Genomic DNA, 14,725 nt, shown 5'->3' with positions numbered 1-14,725 from the left:
CGACAAGGACAGGCAGCCATGGAGCGCTCAGATTCCTCCTGTTCCCCACCCCAAATCCGTAGTTACATGCTCACGAAGCCATACCCTATGAGACAGCGATTAAATGCAGATTTGTGTTTTCACAGGGTAGAAGCTGCGTTGCATGATGTTCATTGCCGTAGCATCTTGTTAGTACTCTGCCTAGACGTCCAGTGCTCCATGCTCGCTAACAGTTGCAATTGCCTGTGGTTGACCTGTGATGTCGGTTTACAGTAGTGAGAGAGAAAGCAGAGTCTCAGTGGACTAGAGTAATACACTGGGAAATAGAAGCACCAGCCCTTAGCTTTGTAATGCTATGATGTTTGGCATATCTTTCGAATACTCTTTCTTCATCTGTTGAACTGAGTTCATAATAATGCCCTGGTCTATCTCACAAGAATGTTGTATGAACAAATTAAATAAGTGTAAAAGTGCCTTGGAGGTAAAGCCATTCCATGAATAAAAGTTAGTGTGATGTAGTTACTGAAAAGTGTGTTACAGAGGCTAGTCTGCTTCATCTCCGTAGGCTTCTAACCAGATAAGGCTTCATAATGGGTTCCTGTTAGTGAACCAGGCACGCCTTACCAGTTTATGGCTATAGTATTTAAAGGGATAGATCTCTATATAAATGTTTGTTACCTGGTAAAAATACACATTAAAATCGGTCTTAACTGGCCATGGTGTAGTTCATATCTATAATCCTAAGTGCTTGGAAGGCTGAGGCAGGAGGATCATGAATTTGAAGCTACCCAGGGCTACCTATTCGGTTTTAGGCCAGCTTAGGCTACAAAGTAAGATCTTGTCCCTCCCTCACTCTCAATTCTGTCATATTTAGAGAAGGAGAAGGAGGGATTGGTAAATGTTGGATATAAAACTTCAGTCATGCATGATGAATGCCTTCTGGAGATTACTGTAGAACATCAGCCGATGTTTGGTAGCATTATCATACATAGTTAAATACATTTTGAGGGTAGATCTCATATCGAATGCTCTTAATGCAAATAAAATTTTAATTAGTCATATTTGAATGAAATAAAAGCCTCCCAACTAGCTTCAAACAACTGATAAGGTCCAACTCAGATTCTGTGATTAAATTAGAAGCTGAATTCGAAACATTTACTAAAGTTGAGAAACATGCACATGACATCATATGTGGGGAAGAAAGGCTGAAGCCTCTCATGAAATCATTATTTTTAAGGATCAACATCTCCAAGTTTTTTCAGTTTTGCTCCTCTCTTAAACATGTATTGTTCGGATGCTGCTTCTCCATCTCAGCTTTCTCCTTGGCAGTCATAATGATGTATACAAAACGACTCCCTGTAATGCAGTCAGAGGTGCCCCCAAATCCCAAGCAAATGGAAAAGAGGAGGAGATTACTTCGCGTGGAGGGTCTGCCGAGCACTCTTGCTTCTCTTCCCCTTTGTCATCACTCAGTCTCTGTGCAGGTTGCCAGTTCCACCATGCCGGTGCTGAAGAAGGAAATCAAGCAGTTAACTAGACATATGTAAGAAGAGATTCTCTCCAGGCCACCATCAAACACTTTCATCTTTGGGTCAAGTTGATCTCTTTCCCTTGGCAGGGGTCCTTTCCTTGTGGCTCTGGGGAAGTCTTGGCACCCAGAAGAATTTAACTGTGCTCACTGCAAAAACACGATGGCCTACATTGGGTTTGTTGAGGAGAAGGGAGCACTGTATTGCGAGCTATGTTATGAAAAGTTCTTTGCTCCTGAATGTGGCCGGTGCCAGAAGAAGATCCTTGGGGTGAGTGCTTGAAACTTCTCTGTTTTGGTGTATCCTAAAGCTATGCCGATTCTTATAATAAATCTTTTTATTATTTTTACTTTTAATTTTCTTCTTGTTTTATCAATCCTCTGCTTTCTTTAGTTGTGTTTTTTATAAAACAAAACTAAACGGAGCTCTAAGGAAGTATATCAGACTCCTGGGGTTAGTTGTCTTTGGTTTTCCCTTACTGAGGGCTGGCTTGTCTGGTGAAAGTCTAGCCACTATGGGAAAAATAATTTACTGTGGGTGTGCTACCTCAGCAGGACCCTGTTAGCTGAGGAATGAAGAGGTCGTCCAGGACCACACACAGGAGCTCGCAGGACTGACACCTTCGCTGGTGTAAATTAAATTCCATAGCTTTTATAAGAGCAGCCTTTCCCTACTTGTCAGAGTTCAAGCACAGGACACTGATCTCATAAAATATATAAAATTTGTAAAGTATGAAGCTTATAATATTTTATTTGAATAACTATAATGTTTAAAACTGTGATTTCAGTTATAGAAGTACATATGATAGGAAAAGCATTTCAAGCTATACTTTTTTGGCAAAAGAAAGAAATAAGGATGAATAAATGCACTTCAGGTCATATAACATCCAATTTCAGTGACATTGAAGAGTCAGATGTCTACTATAGGTGACCAGTAGTGTTGGGGGGGGGGTTGATTTTAGAAGAAGCCAGTGTTCATGGCTTTAACATATACAAGTTGGAATCGCTTTGCTGAATTCTACCTACTACTCTTAATCTCAAAATGCAATAATGAAACTGTAGAAAAATTTGAATTATGGAGAACATGCTTAAGTAGCTTTAAAAATAGTTACAGTTATAAATATGCCACCTGACCAATTTCTATGCTGTTAATTTGTACAATGTGTTGGTAATAAAGGATATAATGGCTAGCCTGTTCCTCCTAAGTGCTGACAGATAATCAGTTAGTAAGCTGTATATTAAAGTACTATTTAGTGAATAAACATATTCTGTGGATTAGAGCATAATTAATAAAAATCAAGAACTGTAAAATCCATTAGACTATAGGAAATGAAAGAAAGAATTTCCATGTTATTAAATATTCTTCAGAAATTATTTTTCAGTTGCTTTACATCTTCTCAATCAAATTGTTGAAATAATTCTCGAAAAACTAACAACCCAAACCTTTTACTGATTAAAATCTCTTCCTAGCCTTGCGTCTTGGAGTCTTTAGCCAGGAGGACATTGCGGGCTAGGATCCTTGCTTTTATGGTTCACACTTTACTCGATGGAGTAAGTGCACAGTGCAGCCACAGCTGATTCCGAAAAGCTAAACACTCAATGAGCTGATTGGATTAAACTGATTACATTATTGCTTCCATAATGCACTGGAGTTTAGGTTTGTTTTGGTTTTTAAATGCTTTCCCTTCCTTCATGACATTTTCAAGATAATGCCACGAAAGTTTTTCAGGTTAATGCATCCTGACACCCTTTGAAAGAAAGCAGAATGTGTTGTAGCGAGCATTTATGTGATCCTTCCCTTAGTCACTGCACGTGAAGGCTTAGTAATAGTGATTATTTTGTATTTATGGAAAGCATACATATTGAAGAGCTTTCGGTGATGTGTGAATCTGTCACAACGTTTCTCATTTCTTTAATGGAAAGTTCAAGACAAAGATGAAATACTGTGTCCACGTTAAGCTAGCGCGGTACAACAGTAAGTGTAGGTACGGGTGCGTTTATTGTCATCTTCTTTAAAAATCCATCTGCCTTTCTATAACAGGAAGTCATCAATGCTTTGAAACAAACCTGGCACGTGTCCTGTTTTGTGTGTGTGGCCTGTGGAAAACCCATTCGAAACAATGTTTTCCACTTGGAAGATGGAGAGCCATACTGTGAGACCGGTGAGATAATAAACCTTTAGCGCCTTAATTAAGTATAAAGCTAAATCGTTTATGTTTCTGTACAACCGAAAGAGAAGTGAAGGCCAATGAAGTTTCCCTTACTATTTTAGAGGCATTGCACATTACATATGACTCAATATATAGCAAAACAAAAGGATAAAAACGGTTCGTGACTTTGTCAACATAAACATTTCCAACGTCATCGATAACATCATGAACATTAAGAAGATTAACATTACTCAGTAGAAAAAATATTTTCGAATCTCCGATCATTATAGATATAAATTCCACCCAAAATGTAGCTTAAAGCCACTTGTTGTAATAATGAATACATCGTGGTTATAAGTAGACATGAGAAATGTTTAACATTTGAATGTCATTGCTTTGCTTTTTAAAGCCACAACCTTGAATAAAAAAAAAAAAGTGAAGCCATTTGCTACCTTTTCTGAATAGGAAAGTAATCGTGGCTTAGACTGCTCGCCAATAAAGATGTTCCTAATGATTTAGGTTCTACCTGAACACCCCAGCACTTCATTTCCCTTTGCCACATTTGCAAGTGAACGTTCTTACCAATTACTCCTTATTCAGATATTGCTTATTTCAAAATATAAAGCATGCTTTCCTTTATTTTGCCTCTACTAACTACCATTAACTGAATTCCCACTGTTGAGTTTTAATCTTATTTTAGATTGAAATTCAAAGTGTGGTCCTAGAAGAAGGGATTATTGCCCAGTGGTAAAGTTAAAGAGACCATCAGCCTTTGTCTGCAGCTGGTTCAGCATCACTTACCTCTTTGCTCAGTACTCTGGTTTTCACGGTCCCCTTAACCCCTTAGTTAGGAAGGGTTTGGCTCTGTTCCAGATTGCTCACCAGGAAGCCCCAGAACCTCCAATAAAATACCCCATGTGTTGTTAGCAGTATAAGTTGACTGTAAAGTTTCTACCATCTTCAGAGTAGCTCATGTTCTACAGCTTATTTTTTCTGAAGAGAGACTTGGGATTTGATTAGTTGATTGGCTGGTTTGTGAATTTTTTAGCAGCTTTGTAAGACATTATGACTAACTGAAAAACATAAACATCTATCTAGGCTATGATGCTTAATGTCTTCTAAGAAATCACGACAGAAAACGAATGCATTGCTAGCAGAGGGGAATCATGGTCTATATTTTATTCTTTTCCCTTAATCTTCAACTAGTTCTTGGTCGTGTTTCCATCTCAGGAGACGGCTGCGTTGTCCACTGTCCAAACACCTAGGATTCCTCTCTCTGTTCTTCCGAAACAGAACCTAACAAATAATTCCGGCAGTTCCACATCCCGTGGATGTTAGATTAGTGTCTCCTTCCCTCTCTCCAGTGTACCCAGCTTGCTCTCACTCTTTGTCTGGACATCCCAAAAGCAGCTGCAGAGTAATTGGTGCAACGTCAACAATAGCAGATTGTGCTTGTATCCTGTAAATGTCATCCACTAGAATGAGAACCGTCCTCCTTGCTGCTTTGCCAGATTTATCTTCTGCGTCTTTACATTCTGACACTAGATTTAACCCATTTCTTATCCCTTTATTATTTCTGAACATGACTAAGATTTTATTTCTGGCTCCTCCAGGGCCTTCATACTTAACAGTTTCTTCTAAGTGTACTGACGACTGCACAGAACAGCGGTCTCCTGTGCATGCATCTGGACATTTAAACAGAAAGACACGGAACACAAGATATACAATAAAAAACTAAATTTCACAGTAGTGTTTGCCATGCTGGATGTACATCCCAAGCAAGGCAGTGGTTCCTCGGCAAAAGCTGTCCTGTTTCCCATCCAGTCCAGTGAGGAAATCCCCACCAAGCTGCCCCACCCCCAGCGGGTATTGTGTTCCTCAGTTCCACCTCATTCTTAGCCTTTATATCTCATTTAACTCCCATTGTACCACTGTTTCCTGTGACCTGCCATTCCAAAGCTTTACCGTGTACAAATTACATCTCTCTCCTAACCTGATGCAGATTATTATGCTCTTTTTGGAACAATATGCCGTGGATGCGAATTCCCTATAGAAGCTGGCGACATGTTCCTTGAAGCTCTGGGCTACACCTGGCATGATACTTGCTTTGTATGCTCGGTAAGTCAACTACTGTCCTGGTCAAAGTAACAGCACTTGGGTCTTTCCTTTCCTCAAAAGAAATGAACAGTGTTTTTTGATGTTCTTCATAGTTGGATTTGACAATATATGGCATATAATAAGATCTTACCCCAAACAAAATATGATTTTTAATGCATTCTTATCTCTAAGAAGATTTTTGCCCTTGTTTTTAATATGAGTTCTCTTCTTAAATTCCTTTATTAAACAGTTTAAGTTATTTTTCACACATTGAGTATTTCTTAAATAGAAAACAAATTCTAAAAAACCAGATAGCCAGCAAGATGTCTCAATTTTTTTTCCTGACTGAGAAATAGCACATGAATTTTCTTTTCTTTTTGAAACGGTAATGAACATGCAAAAGAATTTTACCTATTTCACTTGCTACTTTAATGATCTTGGTTTTGATTTTATTTGTTTTGGTGTTTGTATGTGTATGTGTGTGTTCGTGTGTTTACATTATTACAGAGACTGAAGGACTTCAAGTCACCTTCAGAACCCTGGCCCCTCCTTTGAGGCAGGGTTTCTCATGGGCCTAGAACCTACCAATTGGGCTAAATGGGCTGGCCAGATAGTCCCAGGGGGACCCTTTTTTCTTCAATTTTCCAGCCTTGGGATTACAAGCGTGCATGTACCGTGACACCCAGAATTTGTACATGGCTTTTGGGGCTCAAACTCAAGTGCTTTGTTGACAGAGCTATCCCCAACAGCTCCTTGTGGAGACTAGAGACTTGGTCTCACTATGTGGCTCCGGCAGACCTGGAACTCCCTATGTCAGTGATGAGGCTGACCTTAAATTCATAGTGATCCACCTGCCTCTGCCTCCTGAGTTCTGCGACTAAAGGTGTGCATCACTATACCTGGCCTTCTGAGTTTTATTTTTAATGATTCAGACAGATCAAAAGATTAACATTGACCCTAAGATAAGTTTGATCATTTATAAAGCTCATATTCAGTATTAATGCTACATTCTAGTGTTTGATATCTGTTACTGCTGTTAGATGTAATATATCTAACAGTGTTTGATACCCATTCTATAAAAGAGTAGATAATAGTGAAATCAAATGATTTCTCCAAACATTTTCTTTGAACACTTCTTGCTTTTACTTCATTCATCGTTTAGACTTCATAAAGCTTATAAAAAGCAACTTTACATATTTGCCTTCTCAGGAAAGCCTTCTCATGAACGTCGTCATTTGCGAGATAGCAGAAATGACATGAAGGGAAAAGTGGGGATGGCCTGACCACAAAACCACCAAGCAGGCAGATACTGCCCAAGATGTTCACTGTAGAGTCAAGTTAAATCAGTTCTTTCACAAAGAATAGCTTTATCCAGAAAGTAAATGAAAGTCAGCCTATTTAGACTGGAAAGATGGCTAAGTGATTAAGAACTCTTGCTGCTCTTGCAGAGGACCCAAGTTTGGGTCCCAACACTCATATCAGTCCCCCAACCAGGGCTCTCACTGCATCTCATTTCCCAAGGCACCTCCACTCTCATACACATACCATACTCAGACTCATACACATAATAAAAGAAATCAAGTAAAAGATAAAAATAATCTATGGCCAGTATATAAGAGAACAGACTGACATTGGGTTTGGTCATGCTTGACAAAGCTGTTGAGCTGTTTCTTTTCTAATTCGTTAATTTTTTTATAAGAGGAAACATTTAAAAGATTGATTAGAATTTGTATACTTAGTGTGACTCTTTGATGTATTAAAGTTTTCATTAGGACTAAATGCTTCCCTCTCGGTAAAGAAGAGCAATCATCAGTGTTTTGAATAAACCAGACTATGTTCCAGAAAGGAAAAAAAAAATCACACAGCTTTTCCAAGATGACATAAAATGTCATAGTAATCATGACGTGTCAGGGTGTCTGACACGACTATCCGCAGAGCTTGTAATCTTACTCACTGGGGACAGTCCTTTCCCTCCGGGAGATTTGGTTTAAATAACGACATTCTTTTAAGGAACTCTTCTTTTTTGCAGGTGTGTTGTGAAAGTTTGGAAGGTCAGACATTTTTCTCCAAGAAGGACAAGCCTCTTTGCAAAAAACACGCTCATTCTGTGAACATTTGAAAATCAACAGTTCCAGAAAAGAGAAGAATTTGGAAGAAAAGGGGGGAAAATTAAAATTATCATTTAATTTTTAGTTTTAATATTTATATGGAGTTATAAAATAATAATAACTCTGAATGGATAAACTCCAACCTTAAAACCCCAGTCTGTGAGAAAATGTTTGGCTTCAGAAAGTCACAGACAGTTCGGGGTTTATTATGACTAGCCTGTATTTTCTGCCCATGAAGTAGCCTTTATAAAAATCAATTTCCTGACTACCAAACTCTTCTTAGAATAAATTAGCAAAGGATTACATTTTAGAATTACAAACTCTAGCCTCTATGCTGAAGTGATACTTTCTTTCCTTGTAACTATGAGAATCCACAGAGGGCAATATAAGTGCCTTAGACTTTATTAATAAGAATAATTGTTTAATAAACTCATTTTATCTTTAAAATAGTAAGTAGGAGTTTAAATAAACTTTATGAGTAGGACCATGCTATCTTTTTTTTAGTATGTGTACATGCTTTGGTCTTATCATTGGTCCTCTTAGTAAGACAGCCCAAGGAAGTTTTTGATCATAGTTTGTTATGCAATAAGAGCTGCTGTGGTCTCCTGTGTTCTTCCCAAGGCTGCCATGTTGTTTACAGGTCACAGATGCTGATGTCTTCAGATGGGGAAGTTTGTTTGCACTGTGTGTGGCTCATCGCCTGGGCTAGGCTGCAGTGTTTCTCATCTCTTACGCTGACGTGAAGATAATTCAGTAGTGCTAGACTAATAATTTTCTCTCTCTCTCTTTAAAGAGAGTAGGTAGAAGATAAAGGAGCTAGAAATTGGGAAAATAAAGCAATTGAGAAGTAAAAAAGAACCGCTTGCCCCTTTCAGATAATGAACTGATTTGTGTTTACAGTTGTGTCACTGACTGAATGACCATCTGGAAACTCTTTGCCCGGTAATTTTTTTCAATTGAGGATTAGGATAAGATCCAAGTTAATGTTGTTACTGTTTTGTTGTTGTTGTTGTTGTTGTTGTTGTTTGCTTATTTGGGGTTGTTCTGGGATTTTGTTTGTTTGTCTGGGATTTTTTCCTACCAGTAGGAAGTAAATCCCCTCTCACTGTGTGATCATGGAGTTAGGCAACTTTTATTCTCTGAATTTGGAAGTACAGGGAACCATGATCCATTGCTCCCATTGTCCTGTCATGTGTTCTCCTTGATTGGGCAGAGCACTGTAGTCGGGAAAGTAGTGTGGCTCACTGCCCAGTGAGAAAACAAATCATGGCATTTGATATTTTTGTCTTTGTTTCTACAGTGAATGAAAGCCCATGATCCTGCTGAGTTGTAACTAAATCTGTTGGGAGCAGGGAGCTTTCAAAATTCAAATAGGGCACCCAGTTCTTGCTGCCCCGTCTTTAAAGAGCACCTGTGCGTGTGTGTGCTTGTGTGTGGAGGAGGCCATAGGCTACAGTATTTGTTTAACCACCCCCCATAACTTTCAAGGTATCTGTCCTGAAAGCTGCTAATTTATGGTCTAATAAATTTATATTATATGCAGATAATAACGAACTGGGGGATAAATGAACAGGAAGGGTGGCACACGTTGTAAACCGGAAGTGTCTCCAGTAGCAGCCCAGCTGGCCTCCTCACCTGTGCTTGTAGGAGTCAGTGCTGGAACATAGTGTTCCCATTAGATCGTGTTGCTGCTCCAGTGACCGATAGCAGACTCATCTGAATATCAGGCTTTGGCATTACACTACAAAAGAATGGGGTTTTTGTCTTTTAGATGCTATGCCATGATAATATTTCACAACTCATTGGCAGTTGCATATTCAAATAATTTTCTTTGACTTGGATTTATTATAAAGTTGCCTTTCCTTAAGGTTTTCACTTCTATTGAACCTTTATTTCTCTGTTACTTGTGAAATATAATACTGCATTTTATAATGCCGTATTTCTCTGAATTTACTCTCTGGAATGGTAGTGTGGTTCGCTAGTTTGGCCTTGTGTCTTTATGCTTTGCCTATCGTGTTGTACGGCAACTTTCGTTTGGGTTCCTAAAACAGTGGCTCCTGGGAGATGAGTTCTCACCACAACCAGAAGAGCCTTCTGCAGTGAGATCGGCGTGCCTTGTGTACCAGCATAGATTCTTTAGTGCCTGGCAGAGCACTTTACTCTTCTGGCAGGCTCCCTGAGTATCTCATATAAATCTTCTGTGTCGGTAGCATTTTTTCATTATTACATTTTCAACATAGAACATTGAGTTTTTCTCGTGCTAAATGTTTATTTCGAAGGTTTGCTTGCTAAGCTCCAGATGAAAACAATAGTGTATAATTCTTAATGTCCCTTATTCGATTTCTCATTTTTGAGACTTCGAGGGGCCCGGATGGATACTGTTTCTCGAATTGTTCTGGACGGCTGTTGCCTATTGAAATAGGAACCTCCGCTTTTGTTCATAGCCACTCCGTGTTTCCTGTTAGTAGGGTTACCTTCTCCATGTAAAACTAAAGCCAAATTATTTGGCCACAGTATTAAAAGTGATCATTTATCTTTCAAATATTGATATAAAACCGTATTTAAAATTCTCTACAACAAAATGTACTCTTTCAAGGAACCATAGATACTTAATGTGTAATTTGCCATACCCGTCAATCATTGTCTTTTGTTTCCTTGCATTTTTAACTTTGTATGTAGTTACTCTTTGCTTTTGAATATGTTTTCTAATTTTGATTTTCTAAAATCACACGAGAAATCTAATCTGTATAGTGATACCTTCATGAGCACGTACTCAATAAACACCTGCAATGATGGTGACACACACGCCTGCTTTTTCTCTCTGGGTGGTATGTGATTTCATTTAAGTGAACATGTGCAGAAGTCACGTTCCTTCCTCACAGGACCAGAGAAGATGGAATAGCCCCACGAAGAGCCTCTGCCATGGTATTGGCCAATCCCAGTGACCCAGAAACAGGTCATTTGAAAATACTGCATTTACTGTATTATCCACCTTTTGTGCTTTGCATGTATAATGTATAAAAGACATGTTTATAAGTTAGTAGATAAGCTGTCTTTAAATATGTTTGTTGCTGAAATGACTCATTGGAATGACCTAGTATCATGCCTTGTTATGTCATGGATCGTAGGCAGAGAGCAAATTCCCTGCTCTTTCCATTTGGCTGGGCCAGCTATGCACAGCTCAGCTCAGTCTCATTAGCTGACTGGTCATTGTAGGTAGGCTCACTCACCTTTTACTCATTTGTTTAGTGGCTGGAAGGAGTATTTTTTCCTAACTGTATAAATTAAGGGATGTCTGCGTTTCAGGCTGTACATTGGGAATGGGAGAGAAACTCAAGTCTATTTTGCCCACAGTATATTAAACTCCAGAAGCCAAACTTTTAAGGGCATCGAGTCCACATCTGACATTTTAATAGCTGCTGTTTGGTTTCTGTCAATCACGTCATTGCACATTAAAATGCACCGACAGAATGAGAGATCTGTCATTCCTTCGTTAAGAAACAGTAATCCAGTACGAGATTTATAGGCTTACGTCTCAACTGTGTGTTCACAATAAACCCCCCTTCGGTGCTGAAGCCAGAGCAAGCCTCCCCGCCAGTCACTCTTTTCTACTCACATGTCCCCAATATAAGATTATCAAAGGTTTTCTGACTGAACTACATATAAAAATCCTTTTGCCAGCAAAAGCTTAATTTAGCTTGGCAGTTTCCCTTTCTGAGTACTCTCGCAGACAAGATCTTGGTTATATCAGAAACACATAGGCACTATGTATTATTAGCGGGCCTGGTGCTAATTAGGGAGAATTACCAGAAATAGTTTGCCTTGTGGAAATTTATTACAGAATCACACTTGACTGATGGCAGAATAGGAGTTGCTGAGAGAGAGCAGCTCCCACTCATAACCACTAATTAATAGGGTGCCAAAATTCCGCAGAGAAAGTTTCATCCCAAGTGTGGGAGCCTCACAGGGAAAATGGTTCCTGTGCAGTACTTAAAATTTAACAGAGGAAAGGAACCGGACACATGGCTACCTAACAGAATAGCAGGCTGCGGGGGCATTGGGCTGTATGAATGAAAGGGCTTAACTCAGTCAGTGCCGAGCCCCAGAGTGGCCGGAGTCTGAAAAGATTATACATTTTGTTTTGTTTCCTGACCGGATCTCACTATGTAGCCTAGGCTGGCTTGAAATTTGAAATCCCCCTTCTTCCTCGATCTCCTGAGTCCTGGGATGCCCTGCTAACACTATAATGCCAAACTCATGCATATTAGCTATTTTTAATATGGCAAGTATCTGCCTCCTCGGCTTCTTTTTATAAAAAGAATTTGGTGCTCACTATGCTGCCTGTGGTAAGTCATTGAATTCTTCTTACTCTTGATTCCATGGTTTGCAGCCTATCTACATAGGTGGCGGGATCACACAAGTGATGCTCAATAAGAAAGGTGTGGCTTCCACCCTTGAGTGTGGAGTAGGAGGAGGACGAGATGCACTGAATGATTGGCAATAATGGCAGAGCGCTGGGGGAGCCCTCCTGAATCACAGCTTGTCAAGAAATCAATTTCTTTCCTGTCTGTATCTGCTTGTAATTACACACAATAAAGCTTGGGGCTGTTGTTTAGGAGAATAAAACATTTCCATGTCAGAAAACCGCTGATCACTGACCTCAGGGAGGAAACTAAAATGACTTAGAATTCACAGAGGCTCTAATTCTTCAGTTTCTCAGTTATGGTGAGTGCCAGGCCCAGATAGGATTGACACAGACAATTGACACAGGCCATTCATGCATGAAAGATCTCTGTGTCCAAAGTGTTCTAATTGGATTCTAAGTTAGGTTTTCATTTTCATATTCCAAACTGTCACATTTGTTGTAGTTTGGGTGGTGTCTTACCTGTTACCTGAGGAAACACTAGTGATTCAAAGCACTCACTCACTACCTGTAATAAAGTTTACTCTTTTTACCAATAAATTTCATTCTCAGATCAATATGATGGTGAACCTATAGAATATGATCGAAATACAGTTTCTCTGAAGGCCAGTTTAAATTACTGTCCCAAACAATGATAGTCGTGTATTTTTAATCCTTATTAGAAATTAGGAAATGAAATAACCCTGAGAAGTTCTTTGCTAAGAATATACATCTACTACCTGGAAAATCTGAGAGTCAGACTTTTTACTAGACTAGGGAGAAAATGCATTTACTTGGAGTCCCTTTTACTAATAAGAGCTATATATATACTAATAGTAATGCTGGTGTCAAGAAAGGCATAGCTTTGATGAAACACACAGCACTGAATGCTGTATCTGCCTGACGTGCAGTTGCCTGCTGCACAGATGTCAATATTTGGGAGTCTTTCATTGGACCATCTGTTCTTCAAGGGTATTTGTGATGCCAGAGTCCTCTCTGCAATGTGCCATTTGCTGTCCTTTGTGTTTTCGCTACATTTCACAATCCACATGCCGTGGTGCTAAAAAGCCCCAGGACTCATGAGAGAGGGCTGGCTTGAAGCATACATAACACCAAACGCGCTCATTAACTAATTAGAAAACTGCAGGAAATCAATGCAATTAATATTGCTTCCTCACACCGAAGTCCACGATGCTGGGTATAAGATGGTAGGAAAGAAGTCAGCATGGTTGACACCCAGTAATGTTACCTTACCTGTGTGATGAATTTAGATGCCAGTGCGAGACTGAAGAATGAAAGATGGCAACAGCAGAGGGAGCAAAGCTGCAGACTCTCCTGACAAGGTTGCACAGATCCTGGTTCTATGAAATCTCTGCTGCTTCATAATGGCTCACACCAGTGCTAAGTCCGCCAAAGCAAAGCTGGAAAAGCCAGCTGCCTACACATCTGTTTTGCATGAGCCCTCAATCATCAGCTGACACTTCTGCCATAGGAGTGGATGTCTGGGAAGGATATGGCTCTGTGACTTTCTAAACTATCACTCTGGAAGACATTGAAACAAAATTCACGCATGCTATGTCCTGTGCCCAGAAATTATAGACTTGTCTGGGTGGTGTTAAGGATTTGACCTATTGAGTGTGCTCACACCTGCTTCTTACATTCAACTTGTTAATCCTTTGTTCAGAAAATGAGACATTGTGAAATATGCGAACGGGCTGCTATGACTTAAATCCTAAGTGTTTAGGCTCTTAATCTGACTGAAGCTAAAATAACACTGATGGAATTGGTGGTTTGGACTTCTATTGCATCCTTTATGCTTTAGAAGCCTTGACTGCTCATGTTGACATCTACGGCTCAGAGTGTCTGCTTGAGCTCCAAGAGATGAGCATTCAGTTTAATTACTTACTCCGAAATTTTTTTTTTTCAGTTTGGTTTTTGAGGCAGGGACTGGCATAACGCCAGCTAGCCTCAGACTTGCTATGTAGCCAAAGCCAAGGATGGCCTTGAATTTCTTATCCTCTTGTCTCTACAGTCTCTACATCCTGAGTTCTGGGATTATAGGTGTACACCACCCATGCCCTGATGAATTGTTTTGTAAGTTATTTTCTCACAATTACACACACACGCACGCACACACACACACACACAGTAATTTGATAACATTACCCATTATCTTCTCAATCCTTTCCCTTCCTTCCCACCATGACTCCTCTTCCTTTCAAGTCATGTACGTGTGTGTTCATGGTCCACTGCATTTGGTTCAGGCTGCTACAAGATCTTAGGTAGCATTATTCATTTGAAGGACACAAGGACAACTTCTCAGTAGCTACACCACTGTGGACTATTACGTCCCCTTGGTTAGTTTTCAAGGACACCCTGGCACAGGGCATTATACCCTTCACAGGCCTGCATAGCAGATGGTACTCTGTCTCTTTAACTCTCTCTCTCTCTCCCCATATAT

General features: G+C 39.6%; 1 protein-coding gene across 2 annotated transcripts in view; it reads left to right on the top strand.

Moving 5' to 3' along the window:
- Pdlim5 (PDZ and LIM domain 5) overlaps positions 1–10,663 on the top strand; it is a 147,783-nt gene extending 137,120 nt beyond the window's left edge. For both annotated transcript variants that reach the window (XM_050160152.1, XM_050160151.1), the window contains exons 10-13: positions 1,598–1,778; positions 3,549–3,669; positions 5,660–5,775; positions 7,784–10,663. In XM_050160152.1, coding sequence (XP_050016109.1) covers positions 1,598–1,778; positions 3,549–3,669; positions 5,660–5,775; positions 7,784–7,873 — 508 coding nt within the window. In that variant the 3' untranslated portion in view covers positions 7,874–10,663. The remainder of the gene's footprint in view (positions 1–1,597; positions 1,779–3,548; positions 3,670–5,659; positions 5,776–7,783) is intronic.
- Positions 10,664–14,725: the final 4,062 nt, after the last annotated feature.

The sequence above is a fragment of the Alexandromys fortis genome, unplaced genomic scaffold (assembly GCF_014885135.2).
Source record: "Alexandromys fortis isolate MF-2015 unplaced genomic scaffold, M_Fortis_MF-2015_v1.1 scaffold_124, whole genome shotgun sequence".
Lineage (NCBI taxonomy): Eukaryota > Metazoa > Chordata > Mammalia > Rodentia > Cricetidae > Alexandromys > Alexandromys fortis.
This window is presented reverse-complemented; position numbering and strand designations above follow the sequence as displayed.